General features: G+C 39.0%; 1 protein-coding gene across 1 annotated transcript in view; it reads right to left on the reverse strand.

Annotated features, from left to right (window-relative positions):
• The window catches only part of HSDL2 (hydroxysteroid dehydrogenase like 2), a 30,918-nt gene extending 17,083 nt beyond the window's left edge, over nt 1–13,835 (reverse strand). The window contains exons 1-4 of the mRNA XM_026672314.2: nt 13,467–13,835; nt 5,670–5,833; nt 2,412–2,510; nt 2,151–2,265 (exon numbers count right to left, since the gene is read on the reverse strand). Coding sequence (XP_026528099.1) covers nt 2,151–2,265; nt 2,412–2,510; nt 5,670–5,833; nt 13,467–13,483 — 395 coding nt within the window. The 5' untranslated portion in view covers nt 13,484–13,835. The remainder of the gene's footprint in view (nt 1–2,150; nt 2,266–2,411; nt 2,511–5,669; nt 5,834–13,466) is intronic.
• Nucleotides 13,836–25,329: the final 11,494 nt, after the last annotated feature.

The raw sequence follows: 25,329 nt of genomic DNA on the forward strand, positions 1-25,329 counted from the left end.
CTTGCTTGTTAAATGCTTCCAACAGCAGTTACACTGGTGAGATTTGTGATACTTTCTTCCCTTCTTCCTCTCTGAAAATCTACTCCAGAGTTAAAAGTTGCACTAAATAGTGGGACACTGGGGGTGTGGTGATGGGCTGCAACAGAAAGGGAAAATCAGCAAAGATAACTTTTCTACAAATCCGGATAGAGCTAGGAAGGAGAAAGAGAAGGGTTCTATGACAATTCGCTGCAACCAACTTGCCATAGCCAAATCACCATGGCCAACTCGCTGCAGGCAAGTTACAAAGAAATTCTGGAATAGAATCATTGAAGAAAGGATGCAAGAGGAGGGAGAAAATGAAATGTGAATGACAAAAATTAAAATAATGTTTTCTTTATTTTAAATAAATTGAATTGTTAAATTGTCCTGTGGCAAGTTGTCCCACGGAGAGTTGGCCACGGAGAGTTGGCTGTGATGAGGTGGCCGTAGCGAGTTGGCTATAGCAAGTTGTTCCATTCCGAAGAGGAAGAAAGCTAAGGGTGGGGTCTATTTAGCATTTGAATGTGAAATTACCTGGAAATAGCAGGGCTTTAAATGAAAAACATCCTAGAAAAATGACAACAACTTTTAGACTTTTGCCAAGAAAACTACATGGATGGGTCCAATACAGAAGGCAAAAGAAACACTGCAGCATATAGACTGGCTGATGAAGCCACACAAAGAAAAGGCTCCACGTTGTTTAATGGAGTTGATTTAGCAATCAGGGTGGCCCTTTTTATCCAGTCATGAAACACAACCATTATATCTGAAAATGATCGTTTCTACAATTCTCTTAAACCTCTGTTTTACTTGTCTATTGCCTAAACTTCATGTCTGGTGGTGGAGCAAGGAAGTGTGGAAAGAGTTTGTCGAAAATGTGTTTTCATTTATTTATTGCCAAAATATATTAGTCATCTCGCAGCCGCGGTGCAAAGTGTGATGAACAAAAATTAGCTAAAAATACACACAAATACACCAAGCGTAAATGAAAGCAATAATTTGACAGCTGTTAACCAGAAAAAAGAGAGTTAATTAACAGGCCATATTGCAGAAAATTAAAAATAAAAGGCTCCCATCAAGAAAAGATCTTTGCCTGGCCTCTAAAAGGCAACAACAGAAACAACATTAAATCAATGTCTCTGGGAAAAATTACTGTCAAGCTGGAGAGAAATCACTGAAAACCCCCACTTCCATACAGTCCCTTGGTGCCCCTCAGCAGACAGGGAGATCTGGAATAAGGACTCTTAAGGATTCTAAAGCTCCAATAGAAATATATGGAAGAAGAGGCATTTCTTCCAATTCCAAAGCCTCCCTTAACAATCGCAATCGGGGCTGGCAATTTTGTCTCAAAACAATGCGGTCATTAGGTGAAGCATCACATGACATGCCTGACATGTGAGTTCCACTGTGGTCAATAAGTGAATCACCGCAGGGCATGATGCCTAATGTCCCATGACTTGTGACTCCCCGTTGGCTTCACCATGGACTGCTTGTTGGAAGATGGTTTGAAGGTCACACAAAAGGCTATTTTGTGACTGTGGGTTACAGGCAGTCCTCGATGTACGACCACAATTGAGCCTGTTGCTAAGTAAGACAGTTGTTAAGTGACTTTTGCCCCATTTTACGACCTTTATTGCTATGACCATTAAGTGAATCATTGCAATTGTTAAGTTAGTAACATGGTTGTTAAGTGAATCCAGCTTCCCCCATTGACTTTGCTAGTCAGGAAGTCACAAAAAGCAATCGCATGATTCCAGGACACTGCAACTGTCATAAATATGAACCAGTTACCAAGCGCCTGAATTTTGATCAGGTGACCATGGGGATGCTTCAATGGTTGTTAAGAGTGAAAAATGGCCATAAGTCACTTTTTTCAGTGCCGTTGTAACTTTGAATAGTCACTAAATGACTATTGTCCTAAATGTCCTAGCCCTTCCTAGTTTCTAATCCATTTATTTAATACAGATTCTTTCTAACCAAAAAGTGAAACAGACTCTGTAGAGAGCAACTGAGTCAACCAGAATCATGTTTCATCTGTCATGTCTTTCATTTAAATGCAGGGGATTTAAAAAAAAAATGGGTACATAAATCTCAATATTTCAGAAGGTGCATCGTCCACAATCACGTACGTCAGGTAAGTTCCTCTTGTGTTAGCGCTCATCATAAGGTCCACTTTTTTTGTAGTTGTCTCCAGCGTGCCCGTTAAGGAAATAGCACTTGCATTGTTCACAAGGACATCAATTCCTAGTTTTAAAAACAAGTCACGTTAATACCTGAACACTCATCTTTCAATCTAGCAATTCGTCTTTGGGGCGTTTATCGTTTCAATCGTTTTTTAATAAAAACACATACATTTAGTATATACTTCAGGAGTGAACATAAGCCGTTACCTCCAAATTTCTGAACAGCCAGGACCACCGCATCCGCAATTTGATCTTCTTCCCTTACATTAACAATACACGGTAAAGCCTTTCCTCCAGCTGCTTCAACTGATAAGAAAAAACAATATATATATATATAATCAGTCAAAAAGGGAGTAACATCCAATCTATTTACAGTTGCACTGGATGAAGTACTGGTAGGAATTTTCAAACCCAAAGCTCTGCTTGTGGGCTTTGATGTGTTAAAAGTCCAGTTATGGTATACAATTATAAAATTGTCAAATTAATACCAATTTTTGTCACTAATGAAAGCAGTTATAAGTTTCTCAGAATTTGCACCAATCTGAATAGATTGTAAAGCAGGGTCTCTGTTTTACAATAAAGTAACTTAAAACAATGGAAACAGTTAAAACTTTCCTGGGACTAAATACTAGTTAAAAGCAGAGGCAAGAGTTTAAACATCAAAACTTCTTACTCTGTCTGTACTGCAAATAGTTTAGAGATTTCAATCACCCAAGATGTAGCTCAACCAGGGGTGGGATTCTACAGGTTTGCACCTATTCGCTAGAACCGGTTGTTTGAAGAAATTACTGGCCTAATCCTGTAAGGAAGGCAGGAAGGAAACATTCTGGTGATACTTACAGAAACTGCCTCTCCGTTAACCCTTATTACATTCTTGGCAGGACTAGACTTCCTGTCTCTGGAACTTCTCTGGAGTTTTTCCCCCTCCTTTGCTGGTACTTTGCTTGTGTGGAGTGACCATTTCAAGTTACAATGGCACTGAAAAAAGTGACTTATGACCGTTTTTCACACTTACGACGATTGCAGCATCCCCACAGTCATGAGAGGCCAGGCGAGGAGATGCGTGCCTTGATGTGAGTGATGTTGAGTTGGCCACGCCCAGCCAGTCACATGACCACCAAGCCAGGCGGCGGGGGGGGATGATTTCGCATGCACAGCCAGCAAGAGCACGTGGAACTCCATTTGTACAAGTGGGGTGCACGCACACCCACTGCTCACGCAAATGGAGTGTACACACTTGCCTGCTGCTCACAAGCATTCATCTGCGCACCCTCATTGACCGTTTTCCCGGCCCAGTTGCCGTCCCCTCATGGCCCACAGATTGAGGCCCCCAGCCTATAGGACTAATGCTTTAATTTTTCTTTTTAGACTAAAGGGTTTGTATGCAAGAATTGGTTGGTAATGATATTATACATCTACTTGATCTTTCCTCTGGGAACTCACATGGACTGTTTCTTCACAAAACATTCCTCTGTGGTCAGCTGAAATTGAAATTGGAAAATCCTTGTTTTTTAAATCTGAGCAATGATCTACTTACTGATGAACATCACCATTTGCTTTCTTCCCGACAACACGTAATCTTGCTCTGTTGTTGCTGCTCAGTGACCTTGTTTTGTGTTTAGTTTCTCAGCTTATCTTAAAACCGTCTATCTTTGCTAAATGCCTCCTTTGTTTGTAAAGCATGACCTCTTTTATCTTTTTTTCCTCATAAATATTTGTACTCTTGTTTCTTGTGGCTTGGCCTATGTTTGTTTTCTCTGATCCCTTTAGCCTGTTTTGATTCAGATTTGGGGATCTGTGGAAGCCCATTGGTTTGTTTCCCTTATTCCTTGTAGTTGGCAGCCTTCAGGCCTAACAGAGAAGGTAACACAAGTTTTGTGGCCTGGTGCTAAAGGCTCCTACTCGGAGCAACTCCTCATTTTGCTTGACGATATCATTCTTTCCAGACTCGGTTATGTTAAACATAGGCTTCCAATTTTGATTGGATTTTATCAAATATGCGTGCTAGGTTATCTTATACCCAGCAAAAGAGCATTTTAATTCAGCATCTCATTCTTCATGAGAAAGAAAAATCCCTTCTCACCGTTATGGGGGTTATGTGTCTTCCTCAATCACAAGTCCTCTACCAGAAGCCTGGGAGTTTGAGATCCTGTGTTAGTATCTTAGCTATTCATAGTACTACACTTTTCTAGACAGACAGCTCTGGTGGCATTCCTGAGATCGGTTGGAGACACTTTCCCAGCTTAGAAGTCATAGCTCTGGGCACTCATAGCTCACTGGGATTACTTTACCCTTGACTTTCACATCCTCTTGAGTTTCTTCTTCAGGCTCTGTTAGTTCTCCAGCTTCTCATACCCCTTCCTAATGCTACTGTCATTTAGCAATGGTACTTCTGTCATCACCAGAGTTTTCTGGTCCTTGGTTTTTTTCCCCTTCCTTCCTTCCTTCCTTCCTTCCTTCCTTCCTTCCTTCCTTCCTTCCTTCCTTCCTTCCTTCCTTCCTCTTTCTCTCTCTCTCTCTCTTACTTTTTTCTTTCTCTCTGTCTCTTCCTTTCTATCTCACATACACACACATTTCATCAGAATTTTCCCACAGAAATTCTGTTTATCAGAAAAGTAATCACGTTTCCTAAATGTATTCAAAGTTAATAACCCTGTTTATGTTAAAATTAATAACAAACTTACTTATAAATCATGATATCGCTAAACCATGGGAAACCATCTGCAGTTATGTGTAGGGGATGCTTTCTAGATATTGTATAAGCATCCCTTTGTAACTTATTTGGGGTTTACTATTCCTAGTCCTGCCTGAGTTGTTGTAATGTGCATTATACTGTATGTATGCCTTTTGTCTGTAACTACTGTACTTGTGACAAAGAGATTTCAGTATTCTATCCCTAGCATAAATTCTTACTGTACACTTTTCTATATTGTTATTACAGTTTTAATAAAGTGACCTGTATTGTTTGTATGCTTATCTTGTTAAATGTATCGATACTCATCAAATGTATTTAGCATTTGGACCTATTTCCTTAAACCGGGAACTCTGCTAGTTAGCCAGAAAAAAACTGAATTCCAAAAGAGATAATCTCAAGGTCCTCCTTTGGTCACCTGAGAACTCCCAGTGCAACTCCGTAAGCATACTTCTATGCTTTGTTCTTTGTTGTTGATTAATAAAACTTATTGGACAATTAAAATGTAAGAATATTTTAGGGAGGGAGGGAGGATGGAGGAGAATAGAGTGGTGGGAAGAATGGCTTTGAGTTATACCAAAGCATTCAGCTGTGGGTTGATTTAAGCAGAAGAGTAAAAGTGAAAACGCCCCTTGAGGCAGCAACAGAATTGAAACAAACTGGCCACGCCTGTCTATCGGTCCATTCAGTTGAAGGATCAAGTTCCCAAATGATTTGGAGGTTAAAGCAAATAGCAGAACTCAGATCCCCCACGTCTCCTTCTCCAGGCTTACTTTCTTCTGCAGCAGTATAGATTGTTCCTGGGAGCGTGCGGTGTGGTACTCCCGTCTTAGCAGCTATAACAACATTTGCCCCATCCTTTGCTGCTTTCAAGGCAATTGCTTTTCCAATGCCACGGCTTGCACCTGTTATAAAGAGAGTGCATCCAGCCAACTTCCTAAAAAAAAATGAGAGAAAAACAGAAAATCAGGAACGAAAAAAGGGTGCATCCATGCACGCAGAAAAAAAATACATTTAAACATTGGAAAAATAGAGAACCTTCAATCACAATTGCTTCAAGTTGATACATATCTGTAAATTTAAATTTTGCAACTAGGTTCAAATAAAACAAATAAAACAAATAGGAAACAAATAAAACAATATAAATTGTAAAGATACAAGCAACACGGTTATAGTCATGAGTAGGAAGAGATAGATAATAATATTAATACAGTCTTACTAAGTCAGTGATCCCCAACCTTTTGCGCCGCGACCCGGTACCGGCATCAGCTGGGCGCCGCGCCCGGACCGGCATCAACTGGGCGCCGCCATCTTTTTGACGAAAAAGTGCTTCCGGTGACCTCACCGGAAGCACTTTTTCGTCAAAAGATGGTGGCGCCAAGCGTTCCGGTGAGCTTTTCGGGTAGAAATGGCTTTCTACCGGAAAAGCTCACCGAGCTTGGCGCCATCTTTTTGATGAAAAGTGCTTCCGGTGAGCTTTCTACCCGGAAAAGCTCACCGGAAGCACTTTTTACCAAAAAGATGGCGGCGCCAGCAACCAGCGGCCCGGTAAGACTTGTTCCACAGCCCGGTACCGGTCCGCGGACCGGCGGTTGGGACCCCTGTACTAAGTAGTTTGACAGTGTTGTAGGAATTAGTTGTTTAGCAGAGTGATAAGCGTTCTGGGGGAAAACTGTCCTTATGTCTTTGTATTCGTGTCTTTATTTGTGTCCTTGTGTTGCAGGTTAACTCTGCATTCCTACAGCCAGGAGTTCGATCCTGACCGGCTCAAGGTTGGGCTCAGCCTTCCATCCTTCCGAAGTCAGTAAAACGAGGACCCAGATTATTGGGGGCAATAGGCTGACTCAGTAAACTGCTTAGAGAGGGCTGTAAAGCACTGTGAAGCGGTATATAAGTCTGTTATTGCTATTTCCATGTGTTGACGAAGAAAGCTCAAAGAAACCATCATTAAGAGCAACCGTAACTCTAAGAATAAGTTCGTAAGAGTAACCTAACTTTATAACTTTAACTAAGTAGTTCCTATCAATAGAAGGAAGAGATGAGCATAAACTGACATAGAACATGTGCATAGTGTTCAAAAGGAATGTTATCTCAGTGTTTTCCATTAACTCCCATAAACAAACGATAAAATTATTGGAGGGTTATGAATAAGTTCTAGCCTGGGAACAATTGGTCAGAGACCCTGCAGTTACGAATGCAAAGAAATGCAAAGCTTGATTGACTCCCTGAAACAGCATATACAAACTAGTCGTTTTTGAAAATACTGGAGGACCATGTGTACATTACACAGGATTTTTCCAGAACAATAATTATTTTTTATGATATTTTTCAAAAAAAAAAACAGGCCTATTTTCTGTCCATAGATTTCAGAAGGGTTTCTCTCAACTATTTGAACAGTTTCTTTAACTGTTTAATTTTCTTTTAAGAGGCTTGTTAGCAAGACTTAACAAATAATTTTATTTCAGTGCCTTTGCAGTAAAACAGCAATGAAATAAAACAAGATGAGTATGTTTTAAAAAAGATTTTATAGATTGTGCTCAAGGCATCCATCCACGAATGATAATAAAGAGCAATAGAGATTAATTATATGGACTTCTTTTATTTAGGAGAAGGCATGTAGAATTTTGATGACTGTTTACGTACAATGTCATCTTCAACATTTTAAGTGAGAAAAACCTTGAAGCTGCTAAAAAAGGAGAGACCTCCAACTATAAGATACTCTCCCTCACCACATCAAACCTTTACCCAGTGGTGGGATTCAAATAATTTAACAACCGGCTCTTTGCCCTAATGATTTCTTCCAACAAGCAGTTCACCAAACTGCTCAGAAAGTTAACAACCGGTTCTCCCGAACTGGTGAGAACTGGCTGAATCCCACCACTGCCTTTACCCCCTGTATCCCCAATGAACAAGTATAAATGTTTTCATTAAAAATAGTGGATTAGAGCAACAGACTATCAATGAAAATAATGTAGGATTTGCTCCTGCAATAACCGCCTCTTTCTTCATTGAAGTGGATTACTTATTTCAGCAGAACACAGTCCATCCACAAAAGCATCTATCAGGGGCCAATGATAAAACATATAAGAAAGTAATGCAAAAGGTCCAAAGAAGTTGTTTGCCTGAGTTTTGATGGCTGGAACAATATTCCTAATGATGCCACAGAAGGAAGGATTTCCCTTACTGAAACAACTGATAAAAGTGACACATTATTAAAAACTTAGAAGCAGTTTTAAAACTTGTAAAAACAGTGGGAAATTAATTCTAAATGCTGACCAGTATGTGACTTTATCCTCTGTATATAAGATGAGAAGAATTTTGGAACTAGATAAGGAGCTAATCCAGGCAGTTGCCAGGAATCAAGACTGACTTGAAGCTACACACACACACACACACACACACACACACACACTTTAAAACCAATAATATAGTAGAAGTGTTTATTTGATGGAATAGATGGACTTATCATAGCCAGAATGTGTATATGTTTATTTATTGTGTCAATTTGTGCAGTCATATGTCTCACATATATGACTCTGGGCAGATCCCAACAATAAAAACATAAACAGAAAAAGCAAAATATAAGCCAAAACAGCCAAAACATATAAAACCATAGTGGCTTCTATAAGTTCATTTTCAGTGCTCCAGAACAAAATAAAGGGAAACAGCTCTTTTATTATTGCTACTGCAAAGTTCGTAAGAAATATCGAGTCAGACTTTGAAAAGAAAAAGAAAAAATGACAAATTCCAAGCACAATCCAAAAAAGCACTATCGCCAACTCATTTTCTTGCCAATACTCTCATTACCTGAAAGTCATACTAGCGATCCGATGAAAGCACAATATGAATTCAGAAGCAATATTTTCTTCTTTAAAACTTAAAGAGATTCCACCACCTCCACCCTGTCTTTACAATGAAGGTTAAATTACACTTTTACTTCAGGCTTACATTTCTTTTATCTAACCACTGCCTTATTATTGCAACTCTTCCTCCTGTCCCTTAAGGCTATTTTCACAGTCCACTACATGAGGCTTTAAATAAGCAGAAGGGACAGGGATCTAAAACATACCAAACTCTCAACTAACCTGGTATCTATTTCATTAGGACCAACCTGTTCAAACTCCTCCCAGACAACTGGCAAGACCTCATTTCAGGCAGCTCAGTCCAACTCTGAACAAATCCAAGTGATTTTACCTGAGAGACGCCTGGGGTGGGATTCTACCGGTTCGGCCCGATTCGGGCAAACCAATAGCTCCAAGGATCAACCGTGAGCGAATCAGTTCTCTCCAATGATCAGATGTTGGGCCCGCCCACCTGTGCTTTATATCCTGGGTTTCAAGCTCAGCTGATGTGCGCAGATTGCTGGAGAAGGTCAGTAGCAAACGCTGTTACACCAGTTGAATCGCACCCCTGGAGATGCCTAGAATAATCCTAATGATGGCCCCTAAATTTTTCCCAAAACTTTCACTGCCCAGGAGAGACTGGATCACTTTGACCAAGATCACAGACTACTTATCTACAGGTGCCTTTGTTGCCTAAGAAACACTCTTACCTTTGCTGTTTCTTTTCCTCCAGTGAGCGTGAATGTGCACAGAATCCTTAAAGTGCAATACAACCCAAGTGGTGATTAAGGCCTCAATTGTCACAGGAATAACCTCAAGCTTCCTTTGGAACCCTGTAGGATGTCTGGCATGGACAAATCAAATTTCATAAAACTCCAACCCCAATGGGAAGCAATATTTTCACAAAGGATAAATAATATCCTCCAAATCCAGATCACAATGCCACTATTACAAGATAAAAATCAAATCCAATGGGTGACAGGTCTAGGAAAACTCTCCATGGCCAACTCACCGTGGCCAACTCTCCACGGAACAATTCACCATGGAACAAGAGTTATACTAATATCAAAGAAGTGGTGGTATGGAATCAATAAAGAAAGGATGCCAAAGGAGGGACAAAATGAAATGTGAATGACAAAAATTAAAATAATTATTTTAATTACATTGAATTGGTGAATTTTCCTGCAGCAGGTTGGCCGTGGCGAGTTGATTCATTATATGTTTGTTGCCAAATCTCCCCCTTCCTTAGCCAGAATCTGGCTAAAGATAGCCTGACTCATGCCCATGTTTGCCATCATCTCCTGAGCAGCCTCCAAGTCTGCACCCAGGAACAGCAGATTAAAGTCCCCCACAACCATGGGTTGGGGAAACTCCTCTACCTGAACACAAACCTTAGCAACTCAGGTAGGGAAAAGTTGCCATATAGCAAGGAGGTTGGCACATAAGTAACAGTCTCTTCTAGGCCCTGCAGCCGAAACTTCACAATAGGGTCTTCACTACCAGCTAGCTGTTGAGCAGCACCCCAGAAGCTACCAGGCTCTTGTGGATAACAGTGGATATATTGCCAGCCTAGGGTTCCCAGACATGAAACCCAATGGGCTATAGTAACTTCTCCCTCCATGCCCACAGATGTTTCAGAAATGCAAGCAAAGGCAGCCTTCTCTTCCTTGATTAGATGGAGATGAAGGAATCATGTTACACGTTGATCAATATTTAACATCAACAGTTAGAATATAGAGACCACCCAAATCTCCAGTTCAACATTTTATCATTGCCAGCTCCACAAATAGCAAAGGCAGGAATATCTAAAGTGGCAAATGAAATTGACAAGATGGCTATAGATCATGCAGTCAGATCAATGGCAACCCTTTGACAGACAGGTCTCTGCATTGTAATAAAACTGTTAGATAATTTACCGTGATAGCTGAAACGGTTGGATCCAATTTGTTTTGTGTTCAACCATCTATAATGAACTTTGTACAATGCTTAAAAATACTGAAAACTCACAATTAGAGTGGAGTTCAATAACAGCAAGGAGTAGGAGGAAAAATATATCAAGGGCAGCTGCTCATGCAACATGTTTCAAGGAAGCTATTTCTCAAGGGAAAATTGTTATGCTCTTAATAAAGAACCAACTCTACTTGGCACTTTTCCAATGTACAGCTAAGAGATCATAGCTTAGATAGGCTACAAGAGAGAAAGAAAAAATAACAGAAACAGTCCTTGAAATCAGAGATTGCTTTTACCTTTCACATATTTCATTCACAACAGGATAATCTCTCAATCTTCCTTTAATTGGATATTCCAGAAGTGTTCCAGAAAATTTGCAAGTTCCAGCATGATGTCTGCCATATTAGTATTTTAAAAAACCTGTTCTCCTACAGTATTTCGGTTTTAGAGGTGTCTTATGTCAAAGTATTTACAAACACCTTCCTTGCTGCTCAAGAAACTTCATTCCACATCAGATTTTAATTCCTTAAAGATTATTTTTTAAAAATTGAACAGAAGATAGCATGCTGTTAAGCAAAATGCCCTCCTACATATCTTTACTCCCAAGAATGCCTCTGAGGGACTCTTAGGTAGCTGGCTAAAGTTTAGTACTATCAGCTCCCCAAAAGGACAGTAAACTGAAGTAATAAAGAACATATTTGAAAGACTAGAGCTCATGAGGGAGAGCAACTTCATCCATCTGCTTTCTGGTAAAGTGGCTATTTGTGAAACCTTGGGTCTCCATACAATGTGGAATGCCCACAACATGTCCTCACAATTCATAAGCACTTAGCTCATAAAGGTTGGCCTACTTTATCTTCGAGTCCTCCCCAAAGTTACTAAAGGTTTTTTGGCAAAGATTAAAACACCAACAATAAAGCTATATTTTCATACTAACAGAACACTTATGCAGGCATTCAGTCCCTGAAAGACTCAAGAACTGTGCACCCTGCTCAATCCATCTGTTGTGGCTCGCCAGCGTCTATCGGAGCTGGCAGCAGAGTCGGACAGTGAGGAGGTTGGGGAGGAACATGGGCCAGTCCTGGAGGCTGAGGAAGGCTCGGATGAGGGTTCTGCATCAGAGGCAGAGATGGCGCCAGGGCAGTCTGGCAGTTGTCGGGGGAGCAGCCGGAGCCGGTTCCCAACCTGCGCATGCACAGAGCTGCCAAAAGAAAAGAACAATTGCGAACTAAGGGTCAACGTGGGAGTAAAGCCACAGGTGGACAGTGAATGGCCCCTTTCACAGAGATTAAAAGAGGAGCAAAAGGAGAGGGGGCTTTTGCAGGAAACAATTTGTTCATTCCAGCAGTGTGAAGATCTGTCTGTGCATCTCATAGACTCTGTGCTGGTCCTTCCTTGTCAGCACTGCGTTTGAAAATATTTACCTGGCAGCTCTCCAAGCTAGATAAGGTCTGTGCTCCTAATTAGACCCTTGAAAAACTGTTTGCCAGGCCTTTGGCTGAATGTGAATGCAAGAAATTCACCTTCATTTAATAAAAGGGGTTTTGCCGGGACAAAGAGTCTGCTTAGTGCTTTTGGGAAGCCTAGGTCAGAAAACCATCCTCCTCTTTCAAACGCTGAATAGAAAGATCTGAAGAAAGATTATTAAGGTTGTACAAAATGTTTGAGGAAGGGAATGACATGGCTGCTTTGAAAGCCACTTGTTCGCTGGAATCACCAGCAAAACAAATCAGTTAAGTACACATATGTAGAAATAACTGAAAAAAGACTTTGAACTATTCCCCCTCTGAGCTTTCCAGAAATTACAAAGGCTTTAACATTTCAAGGAGTGCTTTGCTTCCGTACACCTATTTCACAACGCCACCCTTTAAAATGCCTTGTGCAGCCCAGAAAGCTTATTTGCGCAAACACAATTACAGATCTCCATTCTATATTCAGCTTAATATCATAACAATCCCAATTCAAACCTTCCTGGTTAATCCATGAAAACCAGCCACCTCAGGGGCTTTCTTACTACTATACCATTCACTGTATTCCTATATGCAAACAATTTTAATTGTTTGCTTTAAGTGATTGGGGTTTTTTAGAATAAAATAAAACCCTTTGGGTGCATTAGAATGACAGCAGCTGTAGCTCAGTTTAAAAGTTCCTCTACAATGCTAACAGTGCTACAATGTCCAACATAACTAGCCAGTCAATAGTTCCAAGATATACTATTTTTGAATGAACAGATTTGATCCAAAGCAGACTTGACCCAACTCAGCGGTGACTTAAGCTCTTCCAGCAACCAGAATTCAAGCACTCCATATCTTCCTTGATTCTGAATAGCTCAGTACAATATATAAGTTTCACGATTTGGACTTTTTGCATGGGGTGGGATGGGGTGGAGGGCGTCGAAAAGTTTGTTCCCTACCCTCGTAACAGTTTCCAGGTAAAGAGTAACACGCTAGGCTATTGCATCGAAACTCTTGGATTTCCTTTAAACCAAATCACATCGGCTTTCATGGATCCACACGCGCGGGAGGCATGTGAAGTGTCACACGCATTTTGTTGGTTCTAACGATACTGTTGTGGTGAAGAGAATGTCAGCAAAATCAAGCCGTTGTCAATAACACACATAAAAAAAGTAGATCACGTTGGCCAATTGTCATCCTCACAATCCAAGGCCCGTAGAAACCACTTTCACCCAGATCATAAGAAGCCCCGAGGATCAACTCTCGGGCAAAGCAAGTCTCAAAAGAAGAGGAAAGACCCCCCAACCCAATAATCCCTACTTACCCCGTGTTGGGCAGCATGGCCAGGTCCGACGAAAGTTAAAGCGGGGACCGCCGGGCAGATTTCAGGCCCGGGTGGGACAGGACAGCGCCTTGGGTGCCTCGCAAGGCCGCTCCGATTCCTGCACTTGCTGAGATTTAGAACGTTCAACCACAGCAAAAAGTCGCAACAATCGAAACCGAATCGATCCCTCAGACTCCGCCCCTCTCGCCCGCCACGCGGGAAAACGAAGCCTCGTCTTGAGCCCCGCGCCCCTCGCCAGGCTTCACGAGTCTGACCCCGCCCACCGGAACCCGCTCTTGCGTCATTGACTCAGCCCCTCATGCTGCGCGTCCTTAGCAACCGCTCACTCAAACAACGCTCGGGAACGCTGCCTGCCCGAGTCACGTGATTCAGTGAAGCAATCGGGGGCTGGCGGAGGGTATCTCGCCTTTTCTTGAGACGGTCGACCGAAAAAAACGGGCGGGAAGGTGTTTTTTTTTTTCCTCCCCCCCCCTTCGTCCGTCGCTGTTTTTTTCACCAAGAGTGAATCTCATCAACATATTGTGTAAGGCGCTTGTTGCGCAACCAAGACTATGAAGCCACAGGTCTCGTTTAGTAACTTTATTCTTAAAAGGCAATGCGTCTTATTGCGGGTGGCGGACATGAGGTCCACCAAATAAATACCAACCTAAACTCCTTATGATTGGATTTGCCAAGGGTAATGGATTTGGCCTCTCATTTGAAAGAAAAAGGTCAAAACGTCAACTAGTTACTGGTTTAAAAAAAAATCCTTTCACAATGACAGTTGAAAGTAGCTAAACTGGAGAGGTGGGGGGGGGAATCATCTTTTCAAGTTTTGGCTGGCCTTTGCAATTCATGACTTAGGGTTTTTCATAGTATGCAAACACAGCCAGGTGTGGTAAATCAGGGTCCCCAACCACCGGTCCGCGGACCGGCACCGGTCCGTGGAACAAGTCCTACCGGGCCGCTGGTTTACTGGGCGCCGCCATCTTGTTTGATGAAAAAGTGCTTCCGGTGAGCTTTTCGGGTAGAAAGCTCACTGGAAGCACTTTTTCATCAAAACAAGATGGCGGCGCCCAGCTGATGTCGGCCGGGCCGCGCCATAAAAAGGTTGGGGATACCGGGCCGCGGCGTAAAAAGGTTGGGGATCACTGTGGTAAATGATTGCCTTGTTTGGTTCTTCCCACAACTTCGATGGATAAAAGTCACCCTTGCACTAAATTTCCATGGCTGAAGTCCAATATCTAGTCCAATATCTTAACCACAACATTCTACTTGGCAAGAAATGGTTTGCTGAAGATTGGGATGATGGAGCCGCTTGACTTTCAAAGGTACTAGGGAGAAACAAGAGCATGTTGACAATACAATAAGAACCAGAATCAGAATAGAGCTGGAAAGGGACCTTGGAGGTCTTCTAGTCTAACCCACTACTCAAGCAGGAGACCTTATACCATTTCAGACAAGTGACTGTCCAGTCTCTTCTTTAAAAACCTCCAGTGATGAAACACCCACAACGTCTGAAGGCAAGCTGTTCCACTGGTTAATTGTCCTCACTTGTTAGAAAGTTTCTCCTCAATTCCAGGTTGCTTCTCTCCTTGGTTAGTTTCTACTCATTGTTTCTTGTCCTGCCCTCTGGTGCTTTGGAAAAGAAAGTGACACACACACCCCTCCTCTTTGTGGCAGCCTCTCAAATACTGGAATACTGCTATCATTTTCCCCAGTCCTCCTTTTCTTTAGATTAGCCAAACCCAAATCCTGCAACCATTCTTCATAAATAAATGACCCTTTATTTCTTGAGTTGCTTCTTTTATACATGACGCTATATAAAACATTTTTATTTGGCATTTATCATTTACAATTGCAACTAATACTTTCATCAACTTAATGGTTATAATTTTTTTCCACTTCTGAGACATATTCTGAAGTTTTTATATCGTTAACAAAAAGAGAGGACTCAGCTGTTAGACTTGGCAAATTAAGCCACAAGGAGAAAGAGGAGATAAATGAAGGAGATTAAAACCTGTTCTCCAGTATTGAGTTAAGCACTGCACACCTCCCTTGTCTACACAAAACTATGCATTATCAACTGCTTTCCTGTCTTCTTAAGGATCATGTTGTCCTGATTTGTGGGTATTCCGATTCCTTCTAGCTTTGCTTTACCCTTTCACCACCCAGTAGAAAAATATTAACTGGGGCACAGCAATCTGTTTGGGTAGTTTATTGCATGATTATGCGGTTTGGGAACTCTGCCTATGTTTCAATGTATGTCCCCCTAACTGCAATTCAGAGATGCCTTATTGTTTGTCACCCAAGTCTCTTTTAAAATTTGTAGCCATGTTAGATTTTTAGGACACCTCAAAGTATTCTGAATGTAAGTAAATTCTAATGAATAATTAGCAGCCCCGGATCAGTCAGTCACCCTCAGAGTTGGGTCTGGAATATTTGGCAATGATCATTAGAGCCCTGGTGGCACAGTGGTCAGAATGCAGTATTTCAGGGTAACTCTGCCCGTAGTCTGGAGTTTGATCCTAACGGGCTTGAGGTTGACTCAGTTTTTCATCCTTCTGAGGTCGATAAAATGAGGACCCAGACTATTGGGGGGCAATGTGCTGACATTGTAAACAGCTCAGAAGGGCTGTAAAACACTATGGACTGGTATATAAGTCTAAGTGCTATTGCTGTTGCTGTTCATGACAACTGCAAGAAGAAAATGCTCTAGTAGAACCCTGGTTGTATCACTATCAATAACCTTATGAATATCTGCTACAGTTATCAGTATATGACAAGCAAACAAACATACTTGGCAATATCATGAAAGCCTTATATGACCCAGCTCCAGGATATCTTAGTTATCTTTTTAATCTCTAGATAGATAATATATCTTTGCCTGCCCCAAGAATATTCTGCCCCTCCACCCTAAGTGACTAGAGAGCAGCTGAATGTCCCCTCGTATTAAGAGGTATCTTAGGAAGACAAATGAGAGGGGCATGGAGTCAGATATTCTTAGCTAGTCCCTTCCTTTGAAACTACTTATGATTCAAGGCAACAATTACCTCCTCTCTTTATGGATTTACAAATAATGGTTAAGGCCAAGCTGTTCTGGAAAGCCTTTAGAGAGTAAAACAGCTAAAGTTAAGATTTGCGATATTGTGATATTGCTTTTGTTTATTTTGTATTCTATTGCATTTGTATTGTAACTTCGTTTTATTTGGTATATCTAATCCTTTAGATTTTAGAACATAGAATAATAGAGTTGGAAGGGACCTCATAGGTCTTCTAGTCCAACCCCCTGCTCGAGCAGGAGATCTTTGGGGTGAGGCAATTTATAGATTTATAAATGTGATAATACACAAATAAATAAAATAATATTTAACAGTAAACATGCAGGACATATGCATCAGATCGGGAACAATTTTCATCAGAGATAATTATGCAGTTTTAATGTTTAAAAAAATAGATCCAGATTTTCCCTATAGTCCAATAATGGAAATTGGTTTCAAAGTTATTTATTTTAAATGTATGTATTACAGGTAGTCCTCAACCTACGACCACAACTGAGCCCAAAATTTATGTTTGCTACGTAAGACATTTTGTTGAGTGAGTTTTGCCCCATTTTATTACCTTTCTTGCACTGAGCCTCAGTGGTGCAGTGGTTAGAGTGCAGTACTGCAGGCCACTTCCGCTGGCTATTGGCTGCCTGCAATTTGGCAGTTCAAATCCCACCAGGCTCAAGGTTGACTCAACCTACCATCCTTCCGAGGTGGGTAAAATGAGGACTCAGATTATTGGGGGTCAGATGCTGACTCTAAACTGCTTAGAGAGGGCTGTAAAGCACTGTGAAGCGGTATATAAGTCTAAGTGCTAGTGCTAGTGCTCTAGTTGTTAAGTGAATCACTGCAGTGATTAGTCACCCAGCTGTTAAAGTGAATCTGGCTTCCCCATTGATGTTGCTTGTCAGAAGGTTGCAAAAGGGGATCACTTGACCCCGGGACTCTGCAATCGTCATAAATATGAGTCAGTAGACAAGTGGGTGAACTTTGATCACGTGACTATAGGGATGGTGCAATGATCGTAAGTGTGAAAAATGGTCATAAGCCACTTTTTTCAGTGATGTAACTTTGAACGATCACTAAAGGAACTGTTGTAGGTCGAGAATTATTTGTACATATATGGCCAGAATAGTTTGCAGAATAATTTATAGATCAGTAAAAAAGCAATCTTTTCCCTAGCTTACAATCTTAAAAAAAGAGAAACAAAAAGAAAATGGTGGGGCATGGAATACAAGCACATGCACACAAACAGAGAAACATTTACTTGTTACTGTTATAGAAATATATTTTAAAAGAAACCATTCACAAAACAGCAGGTTTTGAGACAAGAGTCAGTTACTTTCATAGCTGTTTTTGCCTTAACTGGAACTCTAGGTCTTTACTAAGTCAGAAAGTAAAGACAAATGTTATGCCCTTTATATGAGAATAATTATTGGCATTTATATTTTTGAAAAGGTGCTTTTTCATGGGGTGCAAACTAAATTGATCTGAATAAACTAAATTTCCATTTTATTAGCATCACGTATTGCAAATGACATCTCTTGGGCTCTGAGAATGGGATTTTCTTTTAAGAAAACAAAGGAACAGTTGTGTGAAACTGAAATGTGGCTCACTTTCTAAGATCTTGTTTACCTCTCAGTTTAAACAAATACATGGACAAAACCATTGTTTTGCATAACAGTTGGCTGAAAAATGGAGTGCAAGTCAGAGGAGGAAAACTGAAACAAGGATTGTTGGATTCCAGTTTACAGAAAAGAGGAACAGGGCTTAATAGGCTTTAGTAAGGTTTTTCATAGGAATTTTGAACTGTGAAATGAGAAATTCTAAGGCTCTGATTTGCTGACAGGATAGTAACGTGATGATAGGGATATTTCATTTTTTAGGGGTCTGTGAAGACGATCATCTCACCATCCTATTGGATGGGGAATAGACAGGGGAATGCACAGAGAATAAAATGTGCTGATTCATACTTTCTGTTGCAAGTAAAAATAGCAAAAAAATGTTGAGCATGCAACCTTCACACCATAAATTTTAGATAAGTTTAGTTTGGTTAGGGATTAGTATTCCTTCAATGGAAAATTGAAACTTTGTAAACTAAAAAGCAAATAACTTTTAAACCAATGCTAAACACAACCTTTTGCTTTGGTTTGAAACACTTGCAGCTTCAAATAATAAGGAATCTTATTCGTTACTGGCTTCTTTTCTTTTTCATTTTATTTAATTCAGTTTAGAGTTTATTTGACTTCTTGTGCATTGTTTTGATTTGTTTGTTTTTTAAAGAAAAAAAAAGCCTATCAAATATATAAGTTTCAGTCAATCACGTTTGACCCTTTGGTGGCAAAAGCGCAGATACTATATTCAAAACACATAATGTAAATATTGTATTTTTCAATTTTTTTAGTGAAATGGGCATGTTCCAAAAGTATTAATGTAAACCATAACTATCTCAGAAGATAAAAATATGCATATCTAAAGTTACATAATATTAAAATTATTAACTAGGTTATTTTTTCCTCAGGAAGGTTATGGCCTGTTGACTGGATTATACAGAAAGATGAAGGAGAAATGCAGCTGAAGGAATTGTGGCACCTCAAAGCCAATTTGCAAAAAAGGCGTAGGCCTGAACCAGTCTAGTAGAAAAAAGCTGAGTTTTCCCTCAGTTCCTAATCTACATTTATCTTACTGCAGGCCTTTGATGAATTAATAATTAACTGTTTTACTCTAAGGCATTAAGGATGTAGGGAACTTTTAAATTCAGTTCAGGTAATAAGAAATAGAAGGAAATTGCTGCTCATCTAATGAAGATTTTTGAAATGAATGAATCTAAAATATGTAAAAATATGCTAAAAGACATGGACTTCTTAATCATTGATAAATGTCAGCGGGGGACAATTACGGTCACTATTCTGCTACTATATATATAAAATGGGTTCCTAGGTAATTAGATATATATGGCAGAATCCTGATAAACATTCAGTTCTATTAAGAAGAATGTGAAGAACGAGCCTGTACAATGTAATAGAACATCCTCTACTAGGGCTTACTATGCCAAGCACAGGTTTATAGATTATTCTTTATGCTGTATGTATGGAAAATCTAGGGGCATCCTCATGCTGCTGTATGCTATTCCAAATACAGTACTATTGTTCCCAAGTAAGCATGGGCAATAGTCAAGGAAGATGAAAGTTATAATCGTATAATATATGGAGGGGCATAGATTCTCTGCTTCCCTTTACTAATTAGATTTCTTAGGATATGTTTAGATAGTGGTGTACAGGTAGCCCTCGACGTACATGAGTTTGTTTAGTGACTGAAGTTACAATGGCACTGAAACAAGTGACTTATGACAGTTTTTCACACTTATGATGGTTGCAGCATCCCCATGGTCAATGATTGAAATTTGAATGTTTGGCAGTTGGTTCATATTTATGACCGTTGCAGTGTCCATGAGTCATGTGATCACTTTCTGATAAGCAAAATCAATAGGGAAGCCAGATTCATTTAACAACTGTTACTAACTTAACAACTGCAGTGATTCAATTAATAATCATAACTGCTTATTGTACCCTATGAATATCATTAAGTGTTGTACCTTATGATTCTTGACTCTTGATGAATGTATCTTTTCTTTTATGTACACTGAGAGCATTTGCACCAAGACAAATTCCTTGTGTGTCCAATCACACTTGGCCAATAAAGAATTCTATTCTATTCTAACAAGTGTGGCAAAAAAGTCGTAAAATGAAGCAAAGCTCACTGGACAAATATCTCACTTAACAACATAAATTTTGGGCTCAGTTGTGGTGGTAAGTCAAGGACTACCTGTATTGAAATTTTGGTATATTGTTCCTTCAGAGGAAATTTTTGAATAAAGCAAATGATCCATATTAAACAAGAACAGAATCAAGCTAAATATAGCATTTTAACTATTTTTCTATGGCTGCAGGACAAATTGATGGTCAAATGGGAAAATGTTTTGTACATGGATTTAAATATTAGGAATCCATATTAAAAATCTCTTTATTTGGCTAACTTAAGTCCATAAAATATAGAGTAAGCTTTTGAGTATTCCTGGTTTCAGGATTATAAATCAAGCATGGAAAGAGGTAAAACAACTGGCTTTCAAATGATTAAATTTTAATTTGTATGAATTCGAAGGATGGAATTCATGTAGACTACAGACATTTAATTTAGGCTTTAATGTATTTGGTGCTGAAATATTTTTGCCTTACACATGTTTCATTAATTAAGAAACAAATAATGGCACAGGCTTTGTTTTACAATATATAATCTGATAGCTAACTTAGACCTGTAGCCTATGGGAACTGGAAAACATGACAGTAAAACTAGACAGTTTTCATCTTAATAACATTTGAAATAGATTTAAATAATGAATAAATGTTTAAAGGACACATGGTTTTATCTAATAGCTAGAGAATAGTGAGTGTAAAAAAAATCTCTCCTATTGATGGATACTGCTTTTGAATGCTTACATATTATTTTCTTCTGCAAATCAAGGCATTTAGTGGCTTACTAAAAACATCTTCAGTTGGGTCAACTTTAAAATCAAATTATTATGTTACTTTCACTTTATCTTATAAACCCTACCATGATCAGAAAAACAACTCAAGTTTTGCAACTCCTATACTTTCTATGAGATAAATTGAACAAGTTGCAAAATAAGCATAGAGGGCTAAAGAGAAAAATGGGTGGGAAAATAGACGGCAGGCTAAGCAACCTCTACTGCTTGTTCACTTACTTGTTTTCATGCTAATTTTTTCATACCAATTCTTCCATACCAAATGTGAGGCTGGCAACATGCATTTTTAAAAGTGACAAGTACTCGTATCTGAGTGGCAAACACCTTGCATAAATTATTTATTTAATGCAACGTCTCACATTAACCTACCCTCTTATAGTTAATTGTAAATGACTAAAACAGTTGGAAATTAACCATTTGTACCGATAATTTTGGGTTAGGGGTGCTTTTTTGGTTTTTTTGCTGTTAAATACTATAATTCTGTACAGCAGGAACTCAGGGTTTCTTTCTTTCGATGCTTCATTTAAATATTCTAGACCAGCTGCTCTATGTCAGCTTAATGAAGATAACTCTTAAATTAGCATTGCGAATTACAGCTTTAACATATCCTCCTTCATTGTAAGCACATATATTGGATATACTTGCCATATTTCAGCAGATTAACATACATAATGTAAGTCAGAGGCATCTAACTAGAACAACCAAATATTCTCATGTACAGGGCTATAAAACTAAACAATATTATATTGGCTCAATGTTATTCTCTTGCATTGCAGAAATTAAGCCCCATGCTAAATTTTTAACACCCACTGAGGAAAGTATAATAGTGTTTTCTGATAAATAATATGTTGGAACAACTGTCAATAAGGAAGATAAAATAGTCTGGATAGTGGATGTGGCAGTAACCTGGAGACAGCAGAATAGGAGAGTCAGTAGTCAGTATAACAAGAGTTGGAAGGGACCTTGGAGGTCTTATAATCCAGGGGCTCCCAACCCCCAGGCCATAGCCCACTACCAGGCCTTGAGCCTTTCAGAATTGGGCCACGGATGTGATAAACAAAAGCATCCCCCCTCACAAGGGCAGTGGGTGAGTGCATGCATGCATGCTCCATTTGCGCAAGTAGTGGCATGCGTGACTGCTGCTCAAGCAAATGGAGCTGCACACATGTGTGCGCTTGCCTGCTGAACATATGGAACCATCTCCTCTCCTCCCCCTGCTGGTTCACAAAGTTGAAAAGGTTGGGGAACTCTGTTCTAGTCCAACCCACGGCTCAAGCAGGAGACCCTACCATTCCAGACAAGTGACTGCCCAGTGACTTGGACTGCAAATAGAACTAGAACTAGATCAAGTGATGCCCCAGCTGTTTTGGAATTGCATCCAAGGTGCCTATTACTATTAGTACTACTTTTATAGTAGAAGGTACTATAGGCACCTTGATGAACAGCTGGAGAATCACTTGAACACCATCAGCATTGATAAAATTGCTATCAGTCAACTGCAAAAGGCAGCAGCTGCCTATCCCAGGCCCATTCAAAGGAATTGGTTGGTAAAAATGTCAAATCTAGTCTGGGCATCTGGCTGACTATGTGACAAACTATAATAATTTGCTTCAACTTCTAATATTATACCAATGTTTCCATCCATATTGCTTTGTTCCAGGGAGAAAAGTGCCTGGCTTTTTCCATCTAATTTTTCCCAAATGGTAGTTGGGGGAATTTTCCAAATTTGAGCTTGGACTTCAGTTAGCATTTTTGAGAGCACTGAAACTGGTATAAAATATACATAATTGTACATATGCATAACTACTAATCATCAAACATATTCATAATTTTCATTTTAAAACTCTTGAATTATTTTGGTTCTGAGTGGGCTACACAAAAATGTGAATAATGTACACAATTGAGCTCAACATTTCTGTTGTGTCATTTGTTAAGTGAATTTTGCCCCATTTTACAACCTTTTTGCCATAGTTAAGTGAATCACTGCAGTTGATTAGTTAGTAACCTGGTTATTAAGTGAATCTTGCTTCCCCATTGACTGCTCGTGAGAAGGTCGCAAAAGGTGATCACATGACCTTGGGATACAGCAACGGTCATAAATATGAACTAACGGCCAAGCATCTGAATTTTGATCACATAATTATGGGGATGCTACAAAGGTTGTAACCATGAAAAACGGTCATAAGTCGCATTTTTCAGTGCCAGTGTAACTTTGAATGATCATTAAACAAATTTTGTAAGATGTGGACTACCTGTATTCATTTATCCATTTCTTCTGCTCTTAAACACAGATACTTAAAGGGGTAAACTGCACTGTGAAACTGCTAAGTTGCAGATTATAATGAATGAAAATAAATAAATCCCTTGCATCTCTCTGAATAATGATAGCATTATCTTGTTTGCATTCAGAAATATCAGTACTTTATGTAAATTTGAGCTACCTGCCCATCTACTTCATCCTTGGGTATGGGAAATTATTTCCTAGCTTTTCTCTCTTTGCCTATTTCCAAATGATTTCAACAAATCTGTCAGCTTAGTTATCTGACAGGAAACCACTGAATTAATGGGACATATTTCTCAATAGCCAAGGCTATAGTTACATAGTAAGAACTTTCTTATAGCTACAACTATACAGGAAGTACCAAAAGGAAATAACAGTTAATCTGGCATTTTTGCTGGAGAGCATTGACAACTTTTGTATACCAAATATAGAAATATTCTCCATATTATTTTAAGTCAGATTTTAAATTTAGCCTTAATAAAAAACATATGTGCCCCTGTTTTGTTAAAAAAATCTGAGGTCTATTTGCTAAACTTCTAAGGGAGATGTTTTTAAAGATACAAAGATGTAATACATTTCTTTTTCTTGTGTCAAAAGCTTATTTTTTACAAGAAGGGGCCTCCTAAAGGGCAAGAACAAAACGATACCAATTACCGCTCCACCTCTCTCTACCATGAGTTTTCCTGGAAAGCTTTTAGATTGGGAAATATAAATGCAGATTTACACATTCTTGAGGAAAAGTCTAAAGGGAAATTATGCTACAGTCTATCACAGCAGTTTAATCCTATGTATTAATAATTCTGAAGTTCTGACTTAGAACTTATAGCCTGGTAATTGATCCAGATAATTAGCTAGATGGTTCTACCAGCTTAGTTACCTTTTCCCCCCTTTTCCAGACCATTCCTTTTCAGGAAAAGAAAGCAAATGTTTGTTTTCTTATACCCTGTTTTATTTAATCTTATCTTTGTAAAAATAAATAAATAAACCTCTCTTAATATGTATAAAGTTGGATTATACGGGCATATGTGCAACACCAGAAGACTACAGAATACTCACATAAATATTGTAACAGAAAAGATGCAAAGTGGTAGCTATGTATTTACAAATATTAAGTATAAAATGAAATAAATCAAATTTGCTTTCTACAATGTGCTTAATTTTGTATTTTTTTTCTGTTTTCTACACAGCCCTCATTTTGTTCTGATATTGAATGTGTTTTCATACCCAGTTTTTATTTATCTGTTTTTGGAAAACTCTGTGATAACAAATGCTGAGTGTAAATATGATAAAAAATTGAGTATATTAATATTTAACAGTCTAATAAATTTATAATACAGTAATGTTATTAATAAATTTTGTGCTCCCCACTTATTTTTATTGATCTGAAAAAGTTAAGGAAATGTTGAACATGGTTAGTGGTTGGATGGAAAACAGCAAAATTCCAGGGCTCCAAATTAGGAAATAATAACAACAACAACCATAATAAAAGTATTTAGACAAGACAAAGGCCAAATACATTCATATAGTCACTGCAGTTGAGTTTGACCCAAAAAATTATCTTATTTTCCCCATTTTAAAAATTTGCTTTCTTTTGCAGTGCAGTACCTGATATTCCATTCAAAGACTAGTGTGGTCCAATTAAAATTGTGTTCCTTGATTAATGGTTTAAGAATTAGTATTTTTAATTTCTAAAATGTGTTATGTTTTTCTCTACATGACTGTTACTGTTGAACTGGTCCCATTTGAAAAAGCGTAAACAATTTTTTGTCAAGAAATGTTAACATTAAGCATCTGTACTTCCATGTTTTATTCCAGGTTTGTTTGGAAGATAGATACCAGCATACCCAGCTATTACTTTAGCTTGAGTCTTATTGTTGTTCAGAATGTCCTTAATGTGCCATAGTTTGAAAAGATTAATACTATTGCCCTTCTGATGATGCTAAAACCCTCAGTCTGATTAGATTTAAAAGAATATCTGATTTGTTTGTGCAC

Source organism: Notechis scutatus, chromosome 2, assembly GCF_049901735.1.
Source record: "Notechis scutatus isolate UNSWTSFEM ecotype Mainland chromosome 2, rNotScu1.2, whole genome shotgun sequence".
In the NCBI taxonomy this organism is placed as follows: domain Eukaryota; kingdom Metazoa; phylum Chordata; class Lepidosauria; order Squamata; family Elapidae; genus Notechis; species Notechis scutatus.